This window comes from Ailuropoda melanoleuca, chromosome 1 (genome assembly GCF_002007445.2).
Source record: "Ailuropoda melanoleuca isolate Jingjing chromosome 1, ASM200744v2, whole genome shotgun sequence".
Classification (NCBI taxonomy): domain Eukaryota; kingdom Metazoa; phylum Chordata; class Mammalia; order Carnivora; family Ursidae; genus Ailuropoda; species Ailuropoda melanoleuca.
In genome coordinates, this window is record NC_048218.1 from 3153045 (window position 1) to 3176370 (window position 23326).

The 23326-nt window shown below is 55.7% G+C and overlaps 1 protein-coding gene across 1 annotated transcript in view; it reads right to left on the minus strand.

Moving 5' to 3' along the window:
• Nucleotides 1–23326, minus strand: part of PDE9A (phosphodiesterase 9A) — an 82733-nt gene that overhangs the window by 54097 nt on the left and 5310 nt on the right. Inside the window, exons 2-4 of the mRNA XM_034655154.1 lie at nt 13884–13954; nt 13186–13263; nt 7640–7683 (exon numbers count right to left, since the gene is read on the minus strand). Of these exons, the coding sequence (XP_034511045.1) occupies nt 7640–7683; nt 13186–13263; nt 13884–13918 (157 nt within the window). The 5' untranslated portion in view covers nt 13919–13954. The remainder of the gene's footprint in view (nt 1–7639; nt 7684–13185; nt 13264–13883; nt 13955–23326) is intronic.

Here is a 23326-nt window from a genome sequence, read left to right on the forward strand (position 1 = left end):
CCGCGGAGGGTGGGTCAGTGCGGGGCTGTCGCAGCGGGGCGGGGGGGGCAGCTGCAGCTCATCGCGGGGGCCCCTGAGCAACCCTGTCATGTTGGTGATCTCAGAGACCTGCCCAGCACCCACAAGGACGCCGTGCATTTGTCCCTTGGCTCCCTCTCTCTTGGGGGGACTATTCCTGGGAGGTGAGCCCTCGACACCTCTGGTGGCCTGGCGCCAGAGAGGTCGGCAGGCAGTCGGGGAGGGGGAGATCGGCGGCACCAGCAGCCTCTGATCTGCGCTGCTGAGCATGTGCCGGACTTTGAAAATTTTTTAATATTTTATTTGACCCAATAGATCTCAAAATACTTCATTTCAACATGTATCACACGAAAACGTGTGCATCCACGGTCACTGCGGCATCGCTCACAGCGGCCCAGAGGGGAAGCGACCCAAATGCCGTCAGCGGGTGCGTGCTCAGAGAGAGTGAGGCTCGGCCATGAGCAGGAACGGGGTGCCGACACGGGCCGCTACCCGAGCAGCCCCGTAAACGCTGTGCTCTCGGGGGAAGAGGCCAGACGTGCAAGGCCATGTCGTCCATCACAGGAGACATCCAGACGGGCATCGCCATAGCAACAGTGCTTGCCAGGGACCAGGTACGGGATTTCTGGGGGGGACGGAAATGTTCTGGAGTTAGACGGTGGTTTTTGCACAATACAGTGACTATTACTAAAAACCATGGAACCGTCGCCTTAAAATGGTGCATTTTATGTTTGTGAATTATATGTCACCAAGAAGACATCAATCCGAAACTGATAAGCATAGGATTTTACATTCTTTCACGGATGCCGAGTCTTCACCATCCGGCGTGTATTTCACGGTGGGAACGCCCGTGTGTGGACTGTGGTGGCCTTCTCTACCCCCGGTCCCCCCCGGTGGCACAGCTCACTGCACGGAAGCCCCTTCACCGGCAGCATTCCGTGTCACAGGTCAGCCAGGGCGAGTCCTGGGCATTAACCGGGACTCCTGTTTCGTAAGCTGTGGGGAGCCAGTCTGGGGGGCTCGGTTTCTCTAAGAGACCCGAGCAGACAAGCACACGTGGCCAGATCCACTTCTGGCCTGGCCTCCCCGAGTCTCGAGATGTAAGGACCAGCACTAAAGCTGTGGGAACAGGGCAGACGGGTGCACCGTGGATGGGGCTGCTTGTGGCCCGCTGGAATTCTGGGCAGCGTTCAAGGTGCAGCCAAGCACCCCGTCACTCCTGTTCAGCCACCTGTCACCTCTGCTCCGGGATGGCTCCTGATGCGTCTTTCTGGCTCACTTTCTCATTTTCTGTCCTTCAAGGACAATGAAGCTGTTGGAAGCAGGAAGGCCTAGAGTCACGCATGATCTCTGCCCGGGGAGACAGAAACGAGAGCCTCCACGGGGCCTCCCGGTGAAAGGACCACGAGGTGAGGCAGCCTTGGGTCAAAAGAGAAATGATCTGCGACACAGAAGAGCCCGCAGCAGAGCTTCTTACCCCGTGCCGCGCTCGGGGAGGCTCAGCCCAGGGGAGGTCCGGCTTCGGCTCCAAGGACCCTCCTCCCCGCCAGCTCTGATCATGGTGGTTAGTGGAGGGTGAAGCCGTTCCTCCCATGTTCTCCTCCATTGGCTCCTGCGGGCAGAGGACACGTGGGCGGGCACATGGTAACTGGCTGGACACCAAAATAATGTATCTGATTATTTGGAAAAATGCCCTGTTTGAGTCGCTCAGATCCAGTGAAACTGCGGGGCGGTTCAAGGCTGTTCAAAAGACTCAGCACCCTTGTTCTGAGAAGATGCGTAAGATCCATCCCGTGGTCTTCACGGTGGCTATTAACTTTATTTCATCCATAAAAGAGGAAGCTGGTCTATCTATGTGGTTGTCTCCCATGCTGAGGCGAAGAGAGTATTTCTCTAACAAGGTGTTTGGTAAACATGGAAGCTCCCCATTTATGGGGACGTTACGATTCCTGTTCCTCCATCCTTCTCTGCTGTGGGTGTTCCTCGATCTTGAGCACATCCCTGCACCCGCCATGGGTGTGAGGCCTGGGCCAGGACCTCGACCCTTCTTTTCTATGAAAAGTCACATTTTCCACAATACTCCTTACTTTCCTGTTTCTGAATACTGAAGTCACAGAACAGCAGGACCCTGGGCATTTCTGCATTGAATGGCTCTGCTATGACAAGTTAGGAGCAGTTATTGAAACGTGGGGTCAGTGGGAAGGACGGGGACCCCAGGATAGGCCAGGGCCAGGGACCTCAGCAGCTGCATGGAAGTCTGGACACCAGGCTCCAACTTCCTTTCTTGAGCTGCTTTTTCCTGCCATTGTGAGTGTGGCCTCTTGATTCATGGACTGTGGGGGCTACCTTCAGCCACACTCAGGGCTCGGGAAGCAAGGCTGGGCTGGGTGGATGCATGGGCGATGGAGGGGCATTTCCCTGCAGAGAGCCGAAAGCTAACACTTGTAGAAAAAGTTCCAGAGGGAAAGAGAGAGCTCTCTTTCCTTACTTGTCTCGGGAAGCCTTGGGCCATGGGGGTCTGTCCCTAAAAGAAAAACCTGGAATGCCAGTGCTTCTGAAGAGAAAGGGTCCTCATACACCAGACCCAGGGCAAGGCGGGGTTAGCCCGACCATCAGTGTGCACAGAGTGAGGGTGACCTGCCCCGTGCAGCGGTGTTCACGATGCCGGGGAATGCACACCTTTGGAGGAAATCCACTTCTTATGGCTGCAGAGAACGTATGTCTTCATCCCAGCTCCTGCGGAGGCTGAGTTCCCCAGACAGCCAGGTGCGCTCACGCTGGTTCTCTCCCTTAAGGAATGCCAACCCACCTCCACTAGTCCGAGTTGGGCCCCAAAGTTACACAGAAATCCTCTCCTCCAGTGACCACCTTGTAAATATCTGTGCACAGCTGCCCCATCCCCCAGTCTTCCTTCCTGAAGCTCATTCCTGTCTGGTCGGCCCCACACTCAGTCTGCTTTTGCTTCTTTGTTCCTCAAAGGCTTCATGATTTTGGCCCCTGTGTCCTGGATGGTGACAAGAGGCCAGTGTCCTTCTTCGGATGGAATCCTGTGCCCGAGCTCTGGGTCTCAGGTCTCTGTCCTGCGAGCCCCTCCCTGTCCGGGGAGCGCACCGAGCCCTGGCTGCAAACACAGCCACCATCATCACCATCATCAGTCCCGTGGCACATCGCAGTGGAGAGGGAGCTGCAGCCTCGTCCAGACACTGGTGCCCACAGCCACACTGCACCAATATGTCCCAAAGCGAGCTCCCTTCTTCTCCCAGAAGCTGCCACACCCTCCACTTGTTCCCTTGTGGGAGGTGCTGTCCCTTCTCAGTGACCCTGGAGGCTTCTCCGACTCCCCTTTCTTTCATATCCCATGTCTGCTCAGTCAGAAAATAAGCTGGGGTCTTCCCCAGAACATGTCAGAGTCTGACCACTCCTCATCACCCCCATGGCCCCCACACTCTCCTCTGCCTATGGAATTAGAGCAGTAGCCTCCTGATGGGCCTTCAAGGTCCCACATGATGAGCCCCTGACATCCCCCAAACTCATCTCCAGGAGTTCAAGGGAGACCCCAGAAGCAACAGAACCTTTAACAATAGGACTGAGCTATCCGTGGAGGAAGGGTCCTCGGTAACTGTCCTAGCAAAGCCTAAAAACGGGTCTCAAAGACATGAAACTGATTTGTAAATAACTTAACTGCCTGCCAGGACAGAACCCACACTCTTTAATGGGAGAAAACAAAATCCAGATGATCAACAGTATGCAAAAAATGCACACACGGATCTATACAAAGAAATGTAGAAGAAATATAATTGACTGTTGAAAGCAAACAATGATTCACAGTGGATTAGGGGGCTTAAAACATATGTAGCACAGAAGTAAAACCTATGACGTAGGGCACTGGGTGGGGACAAATGCCAGCACTCCGCTCTAAGACCCCACATCATCACGGCATAATATAATTTGGGATATGTCAGTGATACAGTTTGTGAAACCCAGAGCAGCCAAGAAGAAATAAAATAAAGGACAGCTCAGAGACTGAGAGTGGAGAAAAAAATGCTCAATATCCAAAAGATACAGGAAAAGAGAGAAAAAGTTAAAAAAAAAATGAATGAAATAACCAAAATGAGTAGTATATTTAACCCAACTCTATCTATGATTATGTTTATTATAAATGGTTTAACAGCTCCAATTGAAAGGCTGAAATTGCCAAAATTGATAAATGCTGCCAATAAGAAACATGCTTCAAATACAGAGACACGGTTATATTCAAAGTAAAAAGATGGAAAGAGTATAACATGTGAGCACTAAGTCTAAGAAAGCCCGGGTGGCTGTATTAACAGGAGATAAGGAAGATATTCAAATAAAGAATAACCAAGGATAAAGGCCACATTTTTCCTAAGGATAAAGGGACTGACCCATTAAGGAGATACAACAATCCTAAATAAGTATGCACCCAATAACAGGAATAGAAAATGCACAAAGCACAACCTGACAAAAAGAAACAGAAGAACCAAAAGACAACCAGATCTAAAAGGAAGAAGCAATTCTCTTATTTGCAGATGTAGAAAATCATAGGAAATCTACAAAAAGACACTAGATCTGCTGCTAAAGTGAATTTAGTTAAGTCAATACACAAAGCCAATTATATTTTTATAAACTAAAAACTGCTGGGAATTGACCTAAAAATCCATTGACAATAACATTACAAATATTAAACACTTAATGATGAATTTATCAACATCTATTCAAGAACTTGACCTTAACAACTATAATATATTGAGAGATATTAAGAGAAACCTAAATAAATCGAGAGATACCACACTCATGAATCAGAAGACTCAACATTATAGATAGTAATTCTTTTTGAAGCATTTCTATGTATTCAGTACAATTTCAAAGTCCCAGCAGACTTTTTTTTTTTTTTTTGGTAGCAATTGACAGACGGATTCTAAAATTTATTTGAAAATAAAAGGAACCTGGAATAAGTAAAACATTTTTGAAAGAGAAGAAAGAAATCAGAGGACTTGCGTTTGCTGGTTTCACAACTTACGGTGAATGTACAGTAACCAAGATAGCGTGGCAGGGGCTGGAGCACAGACGTGTAGTCAGTTGATGAAATAGGACGGCGAGTCCAGAGAAAGACTCATTCATACGTGATCAACTGAGTTTTGACGAGGATGTCATGATAATTCACTGGGGGAAAGAACTATCTTTTCGACAAATGTTCTGGAGCAAGTGGATATCCACACAGAGAGAATGAGCGTCAGTCCTTTTCTCCTGCACTTGAAGGTAAGCTGGACTGAGCAATGCCTTCCAAAGAATAGAGTAAGGAAGGGGAAAAACAGTTAACTTCACGGTGGAGAGGCCAATGAGTCAAGAGGATATCCTTGACCCCAGATCCACACCCCTGGGCTGAGCATGAGGAAAACATCAGACAAACCCAGGCTGGGAGACATTTCTATCGATGCTCTGAGGCCAAACATGGGGAGTCTGGGTGCCTGCGAGACCAGGGCTAACCGGGAAAACCCATCGATGAGTGCATGACCGGCTGGACCGCGGCTCAGATGCTGGAGCGGAAAAAGACACCAGGAAAAAAACTGGTGAAATCCAAATAAAGTATGGGGTTTAGTTAATAACGATGTTAAAAAAAAAATCACATTTATTACCAAGTCATGGGCTCAAGTGCCTTTTACGTTAAAAGGAATTTTCTTCCTAGAAAAAGTTAGAACCCCTACTTTATTCTAACATCTACTATGAAGGGGATTGAATGAAGAGTTTTCAAAGAGCTACTCAAGCATTAAAGAATATTTAAAGCAACCGGTGCCCACATATAAACACCATCACTTTCAAGATGAGAAAAGGCCCAGACGCCTCGGTGCCTCATCCCACACCTCCCAGCACCTGACAGGTGGCTTCGGAATTCTGTTCCATAGCCTTCATTCTTATAAAAAAATCAAAATTAAATTAACTTCTTTATAATATAAATAACTTTATAATGTAAATATAGTATAATTTATAAATATAATAAATTTTATATAATTTTATATTATATTTATTATGTTTATTTATTATATACATTTATATATTATATTTATTATAAATATTTATAATATTTATAATTTATAAAATAATATAAATAACTAACTTTAAAATTAATTTAAAAAGGAAAATAAGCCTCAACATCTGGTTTACGCCATACACAAAAGTCAACTTGAAACAGATCACAGACCTAAACATACAAGCTAAAAAAACTAAAACTTTTAGAAGAAAGCATGGCAGCGGACCCCACAGGTAGGGGATGAACTAAGACTGCTTAGCTAGGGCACCCAATGCAAAACTGTGAAAGAACAAAATGGATCATCCAGGCCTAAATCAGAATTTAATACTTCTCACTGAAAAGCTCTAGTAGGAAGATGAAGCAGTGAGTCAGGCGGGGAGAAAATATTCACAAGATCCGTCTGACTGACGGGGTGTGGCCGATCAACCAGGAGCGCTCTCTATTCCACAGTAAGGGAAGCAAGTCTCGACGACTGCGACAGATCACGCAAGAAGATTTATGACCGGTTAGTAAATACTTTCCTCATCGTTAGTCACTAGGGAAACACCAATTCAGACCCAATGCAGTCTCACCACACACCCATTAGAACGGTTCACATTACAGGGTGGACAGTTCCAAGTGCAGACGGGGAGCACGCACACACCGTGGGCGGGACTGCAAAACGGTGCTGCAGCTTTGGAAAAAACAGATTGGCGGGTCTTGTTTTTTTTTAAGTGAAACAAATACAATCCTGTTCAATCCAAGAGAATTGAGAATATGTGTCCCCACAGAGGCATGTCCTGGAACACTTATAGCAGCCTTATTCATAGAGGCCGCAGACTGGAAATCACCCGGGTGTCCTTTAACAAGTGGATGGATAGTCACACTGTGGTCCGGCCACACCGCGAAGCGCTTCCTGGCAATAATAAGGAATGAGCTACTAGGACACCCAACACACAGACAAGTGTCAGACGTTAGGCTGAGTCAGAAAGGATTACGCGCACTGCGTGACTTACACAGCCCTCTGGGACACAGAAGTGTACAGTGTCAGAAGGCAGGTCAGCTGCTGACAGAGAGCAGGGGTCGAGGGGGGCGTTCCCCGGGGAGGGGCACAGAAGATACACGTCCTGTGTCTTTAGAATGGTTGGCAGTCACAAGGGGGGATACATGTTTCAAAGCTCATCAAAATCTACACTGAAATGGGAACATTTTATGATGCATGAATCATACATAAATAAGAGAGATACAAGATCCAAAAGGAAATGGGTTTTACCAAAACAACACCACTGAGTACGGGAAGCATCCTGGGGGCTGCAAATGGCTCACCCTTGAGGCTCACAGTCTGAGCGAGCAGGACAGGCCCAGCGTCCAGGATGACGCGCGTGGAATGTCACCCAGGGTCTGCTGGCTGGTAGGGACAGTAGGGGAGGGAGGCCCCCGGGGGACTGTCAAGGGTGGAGTCTAAGATAGGGCTTTGGATTCTGTAACAGTACAGGGTTTTAGATTCAAATGCTTACCTAATATATATTCAATCACAGGGGCAGCCTGGAGCCTTCTTTTTTTCTTTTAATTTTAAAAATGATAGCAGGGCCTTACCAGACAGTTGCTTGACGGCCACGGGTCTCACTTTGTACGGAGTGCTGCAAGAGAGAAGACAGTTCTGCCGTGAGATGCCGTCAAAGGTGTTCTCGGCGCGTCTGCTACGAGAGATAAGCCGCTCGGGATAAATTAGAATTCAGCGGATTAGGGTTTTTCTCCCCTCCCCCCCGAAATTATTTTTTTTGGCTGTTTTGAGCTCCCTCATTTGGAAGAATTCCAAATACTTTAAATACATCATTTAAACGAGGAACTTCCTCTGTGATGTTCATATTTGGTGAACTGAACACATTTTGTGATCAGTACCACTGCTACTCAGGTGCAGAAGGCCGCTGGGAGCGGCAAAGGCCACCAGAGCTGCCCGAGTCCCTCTGACGCCCGGCTGAGGCGGGAGGCTATCTGTCCCTCTCTGTCCCTTGCCCGGCTCGAGCTCATGGCAACTGCGTCTTGCAGGTGCACGAGAGAAGATGGGGCTGGTTCCTCGGCTGGACATGCAGTAGCCCCTTGGTGATGCCATCCCAGTCATCCTGAGGCCCAGAAGGATGGGATAGTGTTTGCCCCTGACACAAGGGGACCTACGGCAGAGGGGGAGGGAGAGACAATGGGGCCGCGGAAGAGAGGTCAAAAAGCAGGAAAATGCAACAGCGGATAACAGTTTTTAAGAAAGGCTCCTCCAGGGGCGCCTGGGTGGCACAGCGGTTAAGCGTCTGCCTTCGGCTCAGGGCGTGATCCCGGCATTATGGGATCGAGCCCCACGTCAGGCTCCTCCGCTATGAGCCTGCTTCTTCCTCTCCCACTCCCCCTGCTTGTGTTCCCTCTCTCGCTGGCTGTGTCTATCTCTGTCAAATAAATAAATAAAATCTTAAAAAAAAAAGAAAGAAAGAAAGGCTCCTCCAGAGAGATGCTGTTTTTTAGCCAGTAGTTGAGCAGAATTTTAACACCTGCTAGCAGGCGGGCTGCAGGGGCCCAGGGAGACAGGTGGCATAGGTCGCCAGCGGGAGCGCGCACCACCGTGGTCCTGGCGGGACTGGTTAATGGGAGGGTCTGCAATCCTCTGACTCAGCCCGTGAATTTGGGAACAAGGCTATCAGATGAAACGGTGGCCCGTGGGGACACCTTCACAGGCCATTTGTCCATGTCATGCGTTTGTCCATTTGTTCGTTCAATCAGTTTGTCACGAGTGCTCTCTGGGATCAGGTACAGGTCACAGAACCGTGAACAGGACAAAATGCTCCCGTCCTCAGGGATCCGACAGTCCATGTGCAACTACGCCCTGAAAGGACGGGCATCACCGCACTGTGTGAAAGGCGAAGGGCCGCTGTCAGCAGGGACGGGGGGGGGTCTATTCACTGTGCCGTGGGGTGTCAGTCAGTGGCCAAAGAGGGGGGTAAGTGTGCAAGTGCTGACCTGAGGGGACGGTGGGCAGACCGAGCACGTCACGGACTAACAGAGGAGCACAGAAAATGTGGAGGGACGTCTACACACCCGACTGGGAACCGCGATTGATGGGGTTACCTGCGGCTTGACAGTTAACAGGACACAAACCAAAAACATGACTGAAGTCTACACTAAAAACTGGACGGCGCAGTTGTCCTGGATGATAGACGGGCGGCTCCATGAGGGCTCCTCCCGGGGCAGGGCGTCGAGAAGCGGGTCTGCACCTTCACCCCGCCGCTGGGAGTACCTGCTCTCACGCAGGGTAGGCCCTGCTTCGGAAGGTCTTCTGGAACTGGGGGTTCATCTCCCTAGAGACTGTGTCATGACGGCATCTGGGTTTGGCCGATCGGGTAACACCTTGTTTCAAATCCGTGTGGGTTTGGGGGGCGGCCCATGTGGAGTGCGGGTGGCGCACGGCGGCATCACCCTGCGTGGGCTGGAGCAAGGCCTGGTGTGGAGGGCCCTCGGTGAGCGGCAATGCTCACGACCTCAAGAGCAGCGCTCAGTGCGGAGCCGGGGGTCGGACATCCCCCTGCATCCTCCCGGCACCATCGGCTTCGGCGTCTCGCTGAGCTCCACGGACTTTTCCTCACGCGCCACAGCGTCTGTTTCTCTCCTTGGACGAGGGTCTTGCAGCAGGGGTGTTGGACATGGAAGGGGTAGAACTGTCCAGAAACAGCACCTTGTCGGCTGGACGCCTGGGATCCGAAATGCTCCCCCGTCCAGAAAGGAACACTGGGACCAGACGGCATCCCCTGAACGAAGGTGGGCTGCGTCTGTGCATGCTGGTCAGTTATGCGGACTCAGGGCTGAGCCGTCGTCCGTGATCCTTCCTACCAGCTCCCAAAGGGTGGAAGCCCCCTGGCCCGTTGTTGGATGGCAGCCCCTCTGACTTATGTAAATACGTTTCAGGTTATTTAAAAGGCTGGTGTGAACATTCGCTGAGGTGACAGAATGGCTGAGCAGCCTGGGAAGGGTTAGGGAATCCCCAGTGGACTCCTGGCTGTGGGGTTGGCAGAGAAGGCCCGGAATTCGGACTGTGCCCTGAGGTGGGGAGCGCTCGGGCTGGTGTCGGGACTCTGGCAGCTCAGCAGACTTGGAGACGTGTTTTAAGGTGGATCTGGGCCGCATGTTCCAGATGAAGGAGTCTGGACAAAGTCCCGCGGCCAGTGGGCCCCCGAAGACCGCCGTGCTGGGGAGTGCTGGGATGAAGCTGTGAGTGGGGCCGGGTCTCCTGGACGGTGCCCAGGGCTCGGCTGAGGGGCACCGGAGGCGCAGACCTGGAGCGCACCGTGAAGCCCAGGAGATGTGATGGTCTAAACCAGAGGCTGGCCGAGACCGTCTGAAGCAGGCATCGGGGGGGAAGTATTTTGAAGGAAGAATCAGAAGGTCATGATATTTGGTTTGAAATGAGCCCAGAAGGGTAGGCCTAAGGGATGGGCCACTGGGACCCCACTTCCGATCAAGACCCAGGGGGTCAGGGTCGAGCCCTTGGAATTTGGAGCAGAGACTCCCGAATGCCTCTCCTGTGAGCGTTAACAGGGAGAGCCATGCGTGGCGGACGATGCCAGCCTCTTCCCACGAGATGGCTCCCCCATCTGTGGCCGGGGGTACAAGTGGGCGACAAGGCCAGGCTGGGGGCAGTGAACGTCTTCAGAAGTGGCGGAGGCTAGAGAGAAAGCCCGACCACACGCACGGCGGCCCGACTGCTGCTTGCGAGGCAGAAACAAGATTTATCCAGCACTTCTCGAGGAGGGAAGACCCTGTGTCCCGTGGGCACGACCCTCGGGTGAGCACCACCCCGCCGGGGTCCAGAGCACTTTCCTAAGTTTTCCACACTTTCCATCAGTGGCCCTCGCCCGGTGAGCTTTAAACACTCTCTCAAAATGCCACAATGAACGGGTCCCAGCCGGGGTCTGGGGATCAGCGTCTTTGTGAAGACCCCTGCTGGTATTACTCCTCGGCTGGGCTGCAAGTCACTGGGTTAGCGAGACTGGTTATGCTGGAATGGACGGGACCCCAGGCAGTGGGAATGGAGAGACCCAGAGTGGACAGGGCCTTGCTGGGGCCGCTGGGACTTGACCTAGGAAGGGGGACGGGCCTGGGGCTGAGCAGGACGCACCTGCCTCCCCGGGGCAGAGCGTGGGAAGCAGACAGTGGTGGCAGGGAAGCTAGTGGAGAGCAAGGAGGTCCCATCAATGGAGGGGGCAGAGGGACTAAAGAGGGAGGAGGGGTCCCGCCCAGCATCACCACCACCACCTGGGAGGCCAGAGGAAAGCCAATTCTGGGCCCCAGCCCAGACAGAGAGTCAGAACCTGGGGGCAGAGAGAGGGAGGGAGGAGGGGCAGCCTCCACGGAGCTGGTGACCTTTGAGCGGATAACCAGTGGCTCTGTAAAGAGAAAACACCGAGGGGGCTTCTCAACCTCGGCACCCCTGGCATTTGGTGCAGTGAGTCTGTGCGTTGGGACCGTTCCGCACGCAGTAGGGCACGTAGCAGCAGCCCTGGTCTCTGGCCACCGCATGTCAGCAGCGCTCCCCCTCCGTGGTGGCCAGCCTGTCTCCAGATACAGCCCGGGGTCACGGGGGACAAAACGACCCCCGCCGACAGCCCCTGGCATAAAGTGCAAAGCAGACACAGTTTTGCTCAGAGAACAGGTCACACTGTGCGTGGACACTCCCTGCTTGGAGTGAAATGTCCAGCCTGGCCTTGTGGATGTCAGGGGTGACCGGTCGCTCGAGACCTCGCTTCTGAAGCGCCATCGGGTCTGGCGGGAGGGAGTGCCGTGATTTACAAGGATCTCACCGGACTCACTGGGGAGCCGGTCAGCCCTGCTCCTTCTGGGGAGGCCGAGCTGATAATCAGAGCCAGAGGGCGTGGGGCAGAAGCTCTGATGGACGAGATCTGGGAACACCGATGTGCACAGCTGGGAGCGAGGCCTGGTGGAGGCTCTGGATGCACGGAGGACAGTGCCCGCCACAGACCACAGAGCCCGAGGGACGGTGTGGCTGGGGAGACTCGTGACGACCTTGTGCCTCCCACGGGGCTGGTCTGGCTTCTTGCGCCGCAGCCTGGGCTGTGCTCAGGAGTGTCTGCACCCCTGCCCGGGTTTGGGGGGTCCTGTACCCAGCCCGGGGGGGCATGGCTGACAGGCTGGCTTCTGGGGGCAGGAGGGAGAGCAGGTGTGCACACACCTTGGGTCGGGGGAACCAGCTGGGGACCTACAGCGAGGGTCTCGGACCACCCCATTGCAGGGATCCCAAAAACTTCCGTGGGTCCTCCAGCCGCTGGGGCATGAGAGGGGTCTGCCCAGGTTTGGAATGGCCCACAGGGCTCCGTCAGCTGGGACGCCCCAATGGCCGGATTCACAAATGCCCCTCAGAGCAGATATTCAGTGAGAAGCAAGAGCAACAGACGGGGTCTTGAGGGGTACCGCCCACGGGCTCCGCTCCCTGGCCTGGCCCAGCCGCAGATGTGAAGTGGGGGCCACGAGGGCCTCGGCAGGCCGCTGGGTGCAGGGGCTTCCCAGGGAGGGGAGGGGCTCCTGCTCGGAGGCCTTGTCCTTCCTCCAGTCACAAGACTTGGGTGTTGCTGCTTTCATGTATGTTTGCAAACGCCCTTTTCCCTTGCCAAGCCACTCCGGGTCTGGCTCCTGGGGCCCCCAGGCTCCCTGGTCTCCTGTGCAGAGGAGTCCGGCGGGCAGCCCTGGGTCAGCACCAGGATCCAGCCCAGTGGTAAACACAACACTCCCAAGGGCCGTGGTCAGGGAACCCTCTGGAGCAGGACAGGGGGCAGTCAGTGCACGGCCCTGGGGCCTGGCTCCACTGCTCCTCACTGGCCTTCTGGGCCTCAGTTTCCCCCTCTGTGCCTCCTTAGAGGACTCTTGTTGAGAGTGAGCCCTCAGAAGGGTCCCTGAGTGTGCCTGCACCTGTGATTATCTTGGGAAGTGACTGGTCTGCAAAGGACCCTCCCAGCCTCACCCCGTCTTTGGTTTAAGTTTGGATTTTCCTACAGCAGTAAATTAAGAGGACAACTGTGGAGCCGTCCCGTGTATGTAGAGAAGTGTCAGAGAGGCCACGAAAGCCCCGAGCGGCTGAAGCCACCGCTTACCGTTCTGAATTGGCAGGCATGGTGGGGTCGATGGACACCATGGCATCATCCGCGGTCAGCAGGGAGATGGTCGTGTTCCTGGAAGACAGGCTGCATCAGTGTCCGGGCGCCCGAGGGGACAACTGCATGGGTACTGGGGTCGGCGCGGCCCCGAGACATGGCACTGCGTTTGTACACACACACAGGTGGCCGTGCGTAATTCCAAGTGCTCTGTCTGTTTTTAAGGAATGTGAAGTGGGAATTGGAGACAGTGGGGATGAGACAGAGGGGTGCTGCGGCCGGCCAACGGCGAGTTGGTCTTTTCAACTACTTTCTGAAGATCTGTCTTCCCAAACACTGCTCTGCGGCACCCCCACCCCCGCACCTACTGGCTCATCTGGGGCTGGAGGACCAAAGCCAAAACACAACCACCCTCCCTTGTCCTTTCTTCAAAAGCAAATAAATTCATAAAAGGCAAGAAAAAACCTCTTGAGAGGGTGCTTTCTGCCTAATTCTGCCCAGCGGTCTCCTGCGTGCACCGCACGGTGCCCGTGGGCAGGCAGGGGACACCTGGGGGGTGTCACTCACGGGTCAGAAAGGGCCCCCAGTGCGAGGTGAGCCCACAGGCCCTGGCACACCTGTCATCCCTCAGACCTGGCGGCTCGCCCTCCCTCCCCAGGAGGGGGTGCCCTGCGGGGGGGGCGGTCGGGGCCACTCACCGGGGCAGGCCGGTGGCGATGCAGAACAGGTCCATGATGTCGCTGGAGTTGCAGTACTTGCTGAAGACGACCTGCAAGAGACAAGCCATAGGCTGTGAGGGCAGCTGCTGCCACAGCGACGTCAGGGCCCCGGGCTTGCCGTGCGGCCCAACCTGCAGGCTCATCGCACAAAGGGATGACGTGACCGTGGGCACGGGAATGCCACTCGTAGGTCTTTCCATTGAGTCCATCCGTACGGACTGTGAAACCTTCCTTCTTTTTTTTCCCGCAAGCAGTCGTGAAGGCAACGCTTTCACCCACGAGACACACCCGCCCGGGACAGAGCTGCCACATGGCCACCATTGGTGGCGTCTGCCGCACAGACTGACACCCTCGGCTTCATGACGCCCCACCGCAGGGAGTCGCCAATGGGTCCTGGGACCATGATGTAAAAAACAAAAAAAATCTCTCTGTTTTTTTAATTTATTTTTTGTTACTTTAAAAGATTTATTTTTATTTATTTTAGAGAGATAGAGAGAGCGCGCGCGTGCACGCACATGTGCTAGTGGGGGAGGGGCAGAGGGAGAGAGAATCTCAAGCAGCCTCCCCGCTGAGCACAGAGCGCGTCGTGGGGCTCGATCTCACAACCCCGAGCTCATGACCTGAGCCAAAATCAGGAGTCAAATGCTCCACTGACCGAGCCACCCAGGACCCCCCAAAATATCTTGTTAAAAAGGTCATTGGCTTAAAAAAATAGCCTTTATGGACTTTGGGGGCTGAGGCTGTAGGACTAGATCCTAGGGGGCATCATAATGGGAAAATTCCAAAGTGAACTGGCGGCTCCACGGCAAAAACAAAAGCGTGCAGGCAGGTGCACGTCGCCTGGGGGTCCGGTTCCGGGGACAGGAGAGAAACAGGTTTGCGTCAGCGTCTTCGGTGCTGGGGCTCCCGACAGTGAGTCTCTGCTCCGAATCCCTCCCTGGGAGGGGGCTTCAGGTCTGCAACGGGTCTGATCTCCATGGCTGATGGAGAGCCCACACCACAGCCCCCGTTTCCACCGCAGCAGACGGTGTCCTTCCACATTTTCCCTGGCTGACTGCCCCCTTCCCTCGTCCCTGCGTGGGCGAGAAGCAGGCCTGGGAAGGGTGGGCATCTTCTGGTGCCCAGAGCCCTGCTTTCTCATCTAAGACCCTCAGGATATCCCTCTATGGGGACAGTGACTATTATCCGCCATACACCCAGCCTTCCCGTGACCAACTTCCTGCGTGCTGCTGGCCCGGCCACGCTGAGACCGAGCCAGCTCACCTTCTCTCTACCATATCTGCACCTGCAGTGATGGCGTCGGTCCGCCCTGTGCACCTGGTGGCCGCCGCCGACCTGGCTCAGCCTGGGATCCTGCAGCGGCCCCTGTGCCGGGCCCTGCTCCTGGTCCCCCCAGCTCCCAGCCCTGGTGCTCAGACCCAGTCATGCCGCTTTCCTGTGCAGAGACTTTCGCTGCCCAAGCGCCCCATGAGCTGGTCCATCTCCGTCGCCGGGTGCGTGAGGTCCGAGGGTTTGTCTCTTCCCGCCTGGGGCCTCGCCAGGCGCCTGTCCCGCCTTCACTCTGGGCCATGGAGCCCCTCCCTGGGCCCTCGCTCAGTGCCCCCGGTCCCCTTTCTGGACGCCCCTCTCCCCACTCCTGGCCACAGGACAGAGCCTCCCCATCCCCCTGTGGAGGAGCCTTGCCTTTATCTGAGTGTGCGCCGGGCCTGATTTCTCACGATGGCACGTCCCCAGTGTCCCCAGCACAGGCCTGAGTGCCATATTCCTGCCTCAGCTTTCCCGCTGTGCCGTGGGAGGTGAGAGGTGGGAGGGCTGGGGCTGGGGCCCTGGCCATCCACCCACTGGCATGGCTCTACTTCTGACTTTCTCATCTTGAACCTTCGAGAAGCTCATTTCCACGTGGTGCAGTTTGACTGTGTGCGTGAGGGGCAGGGGTGGGCAGAGGACGGGGCTCACAGGGGGAAGGGAGTCACCTCTCTCCCCGGGCCCTGCCGAGGAGAAGCTCCTCCAAGTTGTGTCCAGGCGGGACAGTGCCGACTTCCGGGCCCTGACACGAGGATTCCGAAGCCGAGGGTCTGGGCTGGGCCCTGGGAACCCGCATCTTGCGTTCACCAGGCTCCCCGGATCAGCACCAAATGTGTGGGGTCCCTCCTGGCAGAGGGGTGGCTCCTCCCTGCCTGGCCGCAGCTGGGTCCCTCTGGCCGCCTCAGACCAGCTGGTCAGGGCCGATGCGACACGTTTACAGCGTGGCCATCCCTGAGGGGCGCACGTGCGCGAAGGCTCTCCACGGCCAGCGGGGTCCGTGCCAGCTCGTGGCGTTCACGGAGGGGGCTCATCCCCGAGCTCACTCCGCTCCGGCTTCTTCGGGGACAGCAGCTTCGCCCCAGGCTCTGGGAGGCTTGACTGAAGGAGGGGCGCCGTCCTCTCAAGACAGGGAGCGCTCCTCGGACTTTGCCCAGAGCAGCCCGCTCGCGGGTGGGGGCTTTCCCACTGGAGCAGTTGGGGTGGCAGTGTGGGACCCCTGACGGACCCCTGGGGACCCCTGACGCCCTGCCTCTCACATCTGTGACCCTGCACCGGCGTCTTTGTGCAAGTTTATCTTCCGCGGGACGGGCAGAAACGGGCAGCAGAAGGCTCTGTTCCCCCCGACACCTGCCCCAAGCCTCTGCCATCAGCTACGGGCCAGTCTGCGGCTCCGCCAGGAGGGGCCACCTCGGAGCCCCGGAGAGGAGGACGCACGCGAGCTCCGCGCCGAGGGGCAGGCTCCTGGGGACAGGGTTCTGATGGCCTCGCTCCGACAGTATTCGGACCATAATTCCTTGTGGCGCGCCAAGCCCGCGCTCGGAGGCCGGGAACGCATTGCAGGGGATGTTACAGGGGACACGGGGCATTTACTGTGGGTCGTCTGCAGCGGCTTCACCCCTGTCTGTGAGTACTGCCCAGCAAGGCGAGCTCGGGCGGGCCCCGCAGCACACCAGCACTCTCGCTGGCCCCTGCCAATGGCCCGGCCAAACCCAGCCGGGCCAGCCGTGTTCGTGAGCCAGAAGAGACCTCCTCTGAGGTTATTTCTGACAGCCGGCCCGCAGGCTGCGCGGAAATCTGGAACACAGACGGGCTGGCGCTGTGTGTCGGCTGGGAGGTCATGGGGCGCCCACCGCTAGATCCGTCTCGGGATTCCTTTCCTGCGCACGGTCCTCGGATTTCTCTTCCGAGCTGGTTGTAACATCGTACTAGTTCCCTCACTCAGCGAGCGATGACTCTGGTGTGGGGTCACTTTCCATCTGCGTGACAGCTGCACGTGCGCCTTAGTAAACACGCCCTCACCAGGGCCAAGCCGGTGAGAGGCGGCGGCACAGTGGTGGGTGTCCCCCGAAGGCAGCGGCAGCGCTGGGACCCTGATGTTCCCCACCGGCAGCTCGAGATGCTCCCCAATTTAGCTCAGGTGTTCCTGGCTCTGGGAGAGGCTTGCTTGGCCCAGGAGACCCCCAGGCAGCCTTGCCAGGGGGCCACATGGCTTTTTGTTCACACGCCGAATCATTGTGCAAATCCTTTATCCAGCAAAGAGGTGCCAAAACCAAGTGTTGGTAACATGAAACGTGGAAGGAGGATGTGCAGGCAGCAAGTTGGAGGAGAAGCAAAGATTGTGTGTTTCCACCCAGCTGGAGGCAGTGAGGGCTACGCTCCCAGGTCAGCACACCCGCGCTCCCGGCCTCTTGTGCGGTTTGACTGCCGGCACCAGGACAGGAGAGCGAGACAGAGAAACACGAGGAGTCAGGGGGCCTCTCATCTGCTGGATGCTGATCTTGCTTCTTGTTCAGCTGTGGCCCTGGAATGTCCATGGGAACTTCAGCGTCTGGAACCTTCCTGTCGCTTCATAACTGATAACTTGAGGATGGGCTCGGGCCACAAGCCCAGCCCCACGCAGGGGTCGGAGACGGAGAGGCCCCCACAGGCCCCACCAGCCGGTGGCGGTCAGGGTCACATCGTGGCCACCCCGCCCAGTGCATACACTTGGCCACAGCACCTGGACTCCCTGGTCATTCAGTGTCTACATTCAGACCAGCCTCCTTCCAGCGACAGCTGGGTCAGAAGCGGTGGGAGTGGGAAGCCAGCGCTCGTCCCCACCAGCTACTCCTTCTGTCCACCGGCTCCCCTTTCACAGCGGCCCACCTCCAGCCACCCCCCCCGGGGAAGACTGTAACCACTTGGAGCCCCAGTCTGCCACTCTGTAAATGCCGTTGATCGCTTTGGCTGCACCTGCTGTCAGGGCCATGAGGCGCGACACGGGAGGGCAGGTGTCTCACGGGTCTCATGCGGGACACGACGCTTTAACACAAACCTCGACGCCAGCCACCTCCATGCCCACGGCACTCATGGTTCCTGCTGGCTCTGGAAGCCTACGCTTTGGGTTGCAAATCTCCAGTGGCTCCGAACTGCCAAGTGCCCCAGATGACTTTGCCCCATTTTGTTGGGCACCTGATTTTGTTTCCACAGCACTTCCAAGTTACCACCTGTGGGATTTCCAGAGCTTGAAGAAGGAGCATCGAACCCAGGTTCTCTGCTTCACTGTGTCTTGGGGAGGGAGCTACCTTGACTCCAGAAAGGCAAACATGGAGGTGGGGGAGGGGACTCCCAAGCTCACAGCAGGACGGTCCCGCTGCTTCGTGGCACCGATCCACAGTCCATCCAGACAAGGAAGAGACACAGGCGTACTGGAACACACACTGGTGGACAGGACTTTCTGGCTCGGCTCACAGCTGGGACCAGCCTTGACTCATTCCTATCGGGCAGCCCAGGATGTGGGACCCGGGGCTCTGGCCATGCTGGCTGGTCAGGGCACCTTTCTGACAGGTGTCCTCTGGGCCTGACCTTCCAGGTGGGGACTTAGGCACAAGACCCAGCGATGGTAGAGCCAATCTATACCAACCAACCGGCTGTCCAGCACACTCCCTGCAGCCCTAGATGGGCAGCCCTGGCTCCTGGCGGCCCCACCCGGTCCCCACGGCCTGACCCATGACCATCTGTCCGGTACCCCATCACCCTTCCTCACAAGACCTTTTAGGGAGCAATTAGGAGTTGGTGGCAGTTGGGTGAGTGCAGGGTCATGGGGAGTCCGTCCTGGGCTGACCACGTTAGGTCATCCACAGGATGACTAAGGAAAGCAGTCCCTGGAAGAGGGGCAAAGGGAAGGCACTGGTCACACAGGGCAGGAGATCCAGGCCCACCCAGGCTTCCTGGCACCCCAGAGCTGGGCCTTTCCTGGGGACTCACAGCATCCTTACACACCTCCCCACATGCATGGACCCCACGCAAACCCAGACCTCCTTGAACTGGCATAACAACATTTTTGTTCCTGGGTGTCAAAAGCACGTTGAACAACATGCTTAGAGAAACAGGGCCAGTGACTGCAGAACAGATGACAGAGGCTGCCAAGCCTGTGGCCACGTGGCCTGAGAGTTAAAAGGACAGGATGGGCAGTTTCTAAAGGACAGGGTCTGACTTCTCTTTGATTCTGAGTCCAGAGGTCTCTTCCTAGAATGGGATTCTAGTCACAAAAGGCCTGGTGGTCTGTGTTTTCCTTTGTCTCCCTGGATGCCCCATTCAGAGGCTCGTGGAGGGAGCATGAAGAAGGGGGCCCCTCGAGGTCATGCTGTGTGCATGCCGAGGGCGGGAGGATGGTTGGGGTCTCCAGGCCACAGCACCAGCTTCGGGCAATGCCGAGTTTCCTGCTGCGATGTCAGGCGAGCGAAGATTGGGTCATTGCTAGACCGGAGCTCCCGGAGGGCACTCTGCGGCCTCCCCGCAAACCCAAGCACACGACTCAAGGGCTCCCAAGTTTCTTGGAGGAGCTTTCGAGCAGGACTTTCCATGGAGAAACGAAGCTGCGTGTCCAGCACCAAGTGTTCGGTGAGGGTGGGGAAGGGCATCGTCGCCAAGGGAGAGGAGGCCCCAAGTGAATGAAGAGCTGTCCGGCACATTCTGGAGCGGAGACAGGACTCCGATGTGTGCCGGGCCAGCAGGGACGCGGGCGTGCGGTGGGGGCCCCAGACCACCAGCGTGACGCGGCGTTCACCCACAGACTGCGGCAGCCCCACCTGTGCTGGACCTTTTCCAGAAGGTTCTTCCACCCACTAAGAGGGCCATGGCATCTGGGCTTCCTCACCCTCGGCCAGTGGCAAGCCGCCAGAGTTCCCTTGTGTCCCCCTCCCGCTTCAGGCTGTGACCTCCTACCCTGGACCACTCCTGCCTCACTACGCCCCGCTTTGTGAATCTGAAAGGTGCAGTGTTAAGCCCGAAGGTATGCAGGGACTGGCCCAGCCGCATACCTCCGGTGACCAGTCCTTCAACTCGGCAGCAGGGAGCACCACGCAGCCGCGGCCTGGCTGAGACACACACAGGCCTTATGCAGGGGCTGCTCCAGCCGGGGGAGTGGGGCTGGTGTGCACCCGCCGCCCCTGCACTCCTGCCCCTGCTCTGCATCGGACGCCGTCAAGGCAGGCCCAGGACCGGCTTCCACGTCCACCTGGCTCTGACCACGGGCGGCTCTGGCTGCCAGAGTGTCTGTCCACGTCCACCCCGGCTCTGACCACGGGCGGCCGTGGCTGCCAGAGGGTCTATTTCAGAGGTGGAGGCCGTGTCTTGCTCCAAGGAGCCTGGGGCGAGCCCAGCAGGCAGCGGCTGCTCAGGGGACGCTGGCTGCCCCGGGGGTGCCATACTCTGCATTTGCCTGACACCAGCTCTGATTTCTGGAAAGTGTGTTTACAGATATATGTTTCTGGACCAAAATCCATATGTGAATTCACAGACAAAGCAACGTTTAAGGAAAGCTGGTCTTAATATCCACCCTCTGCCCTCCTTCTGTTTCTCGCCTTCCCCTTTTTAAGGAGGATGACAAGCAGCTGTGGGGGCGATTGGGCGACAGCCGGGCCGGGCGCAGAGAAGCACGGTGACAGCGGTCTGTTATCTGGGCGTTGCAAACACAGATGACTCGTGGCTCCCTCCCCGTTTACTCATTTCGGCATCTCTTCAGCCCAGCTATGGCCGGACCCGTCCGCCGAGGAAGTGACTCCCTCTTCGGAGCCGTCAGGCGCTCGGGCAGGAAGGGCAGGAGGAACAGAGCGGAGAGCGGGCCGCGTGTGCCAGGCCCGTGAGCGCCCGCCGGGCGCTGTGCCCCGTGCACGTACACGGGAGGGCAGACCCCAGCCCCGCCTCCCATCGCTGTCCGGGCCCCTCCTTGCAGCTGCCCGAAGGGCACTGATGGGCTTATCACATTCTCGCGTGGATGGGCATGAAGTCAACGACCGCTACAAGCTGGGTTTCTTGCTCAGATACTGGTGGGGCTATGTCATGAAATGCTCCCCATCCCGGACAAAGGAGATAACCGATTGGCATTTTAGGTTTAGGTTGAGTTTCGCAGGCTGGGAAAGACAAACCCCACCACTATCACAGAAGAAGAGATCTGTGTGTGGATATGCCCAGGAGGGGACTAGGGACCGGGCGGGGTGGGGTTGGTGGAGGCGCCCTCCCGAGAGAGCCGAGCGTCCCGGGATCTCCTCTGTGAGGCCGGCTACCATCTTTATCACCAGGGGGACAATCTCACGAAGCTGGCAACCCAGGATGGCCCTCGTCACCTTCCGAAATCACAGAAGACGTCTGTGGGACCTCTCAGAATCATTAAAAACGATCTGTGTCGGACATGTCGTGCTTTTGGGGCTGGCTGTTCTGAAACACGCACTCACGTTCATTGTCTTGCTGTTACTGTGTACGTTTCCTGTGAATTTTTACTCAATTGCCTTAGCAACAATTTTCACAGAGCGGCTTGGAACTTGGAGTAACGGATCTCAAGCAAAATTTGCCTCATTATAATTCTTCTATAGTGTCGCCCCCGAGTGATTTTATGTGGCTCTGGCTGAAGATTCGGAGCTGGATCCGTGGACAGCACACTGCTGAGGACCTCAGGGAGGAAGGTGCTTTCTTCTTCTGTCACGTTCCCTTCCCACAGAGCAGCGAGCGAGCTCTGCTCCTCCACGCGGGGACCCGGCTCCGGGCTCCTTCCTCTGCTTAATCAGCCCTGGATGTTTCTGGGACATTCACGTCTGGCCCCCTCCTCGCTATATCCACACAGCTACTCATCTCAGCGCCCTGGACATTCTTAAATCTCGGCGTGAACACACTTCATCATACCGTATTCGCTCATGTAATTGATGATGATGCCCTTTAGTTATAAATGTCACACTGACCTCAGACATCTCCAGCCACCCCAACAAGGGTGCTGACTTCTCAAAATAGTCATACTGACCTCTCAGAAAGCGGGAGGAAATAAGCAAAGTGAGGCTAGTGGAAAAGTGACGGACAGCCACAATCTGGAAGCAACCGGATGCCCTTCAAAGGGGGAATATGTCAAACGCACTGGGGGCTGTCCACGTCGCAGAACACTGCTCAGCAATAGAAAGAAGTAAATTATCCATCCACACAACAACTGTATGGATCTCAAGGGAGTTACGCCGAGTGGATAAAAGCCAATCCCAAAAGGTTCCATACCGTATGATTCCATTTATCTTACATTCCCGAACTGACACAGCTGTAGAAATGGAGACGCGTTAGCGTGAGCCAGGAGTTAGGGACGGGTGGGTGGGGGCAGGGGGCTAGAGGAAGCAGGTGTGCGGGTTGGAGCTGTCCATCTGGAACCTGTGGTGGCGGCTGTGCGACCCTGCCCGCGTGATAAAACCGTACAGACTCAATGCACACACTTGAACAAGCACAATAAAACGGGGAGAATCTGCGTAAGGTGGGGGCTTGTCTCACTGGCAATACCCTGGTTGTGTGACTGCACTGTAATTTTGCAAGAAGTTACCGCGGGGACACGGAGTAAAGGGTACACAGACCTCTCTGTGTTACCTCTTACAACCGCATGTGAATCTACAATTACCCCCAAGTGTTTATGTGAAACAGCTCTGGGCGGGGGGTGGCGAGGGGGTGCCATGCCCGGAATGCGTGTCCGCACAGCCCTGGTGGAAAATGGTTTGGCAAATGTGTGCCCTCTGACCCAGAATGCCATTTCCAGGAATTGCTCTTGAGGAAATAATAATAATAGCAAACATAATAATAAGAGCATTTATGAAGTGCCAGGCTGCATTCGGGCACTTTCCACCAGTGAGCTCGTGTTTGCAGCCAGCCAAACCCCTGACCCGCACCACCACTCCGTAAGCAAAGATGCATGGCCAGGGAGGGTCCTCTGTAGGACTGATGGCGCAGAAACGGAATTAAGCAAAATATCCCACCAACGAGGGAATGATTACATTTTAGGACGTCTCCATGATGGAACATTATTTTGGCATTAAAATTGTGTTTTTGAAGACTCCCTAATGCTATGTTGGAAAGTACTGCTGATGTAAGGCTGGTGAAATGATCAGGGTAAAAAA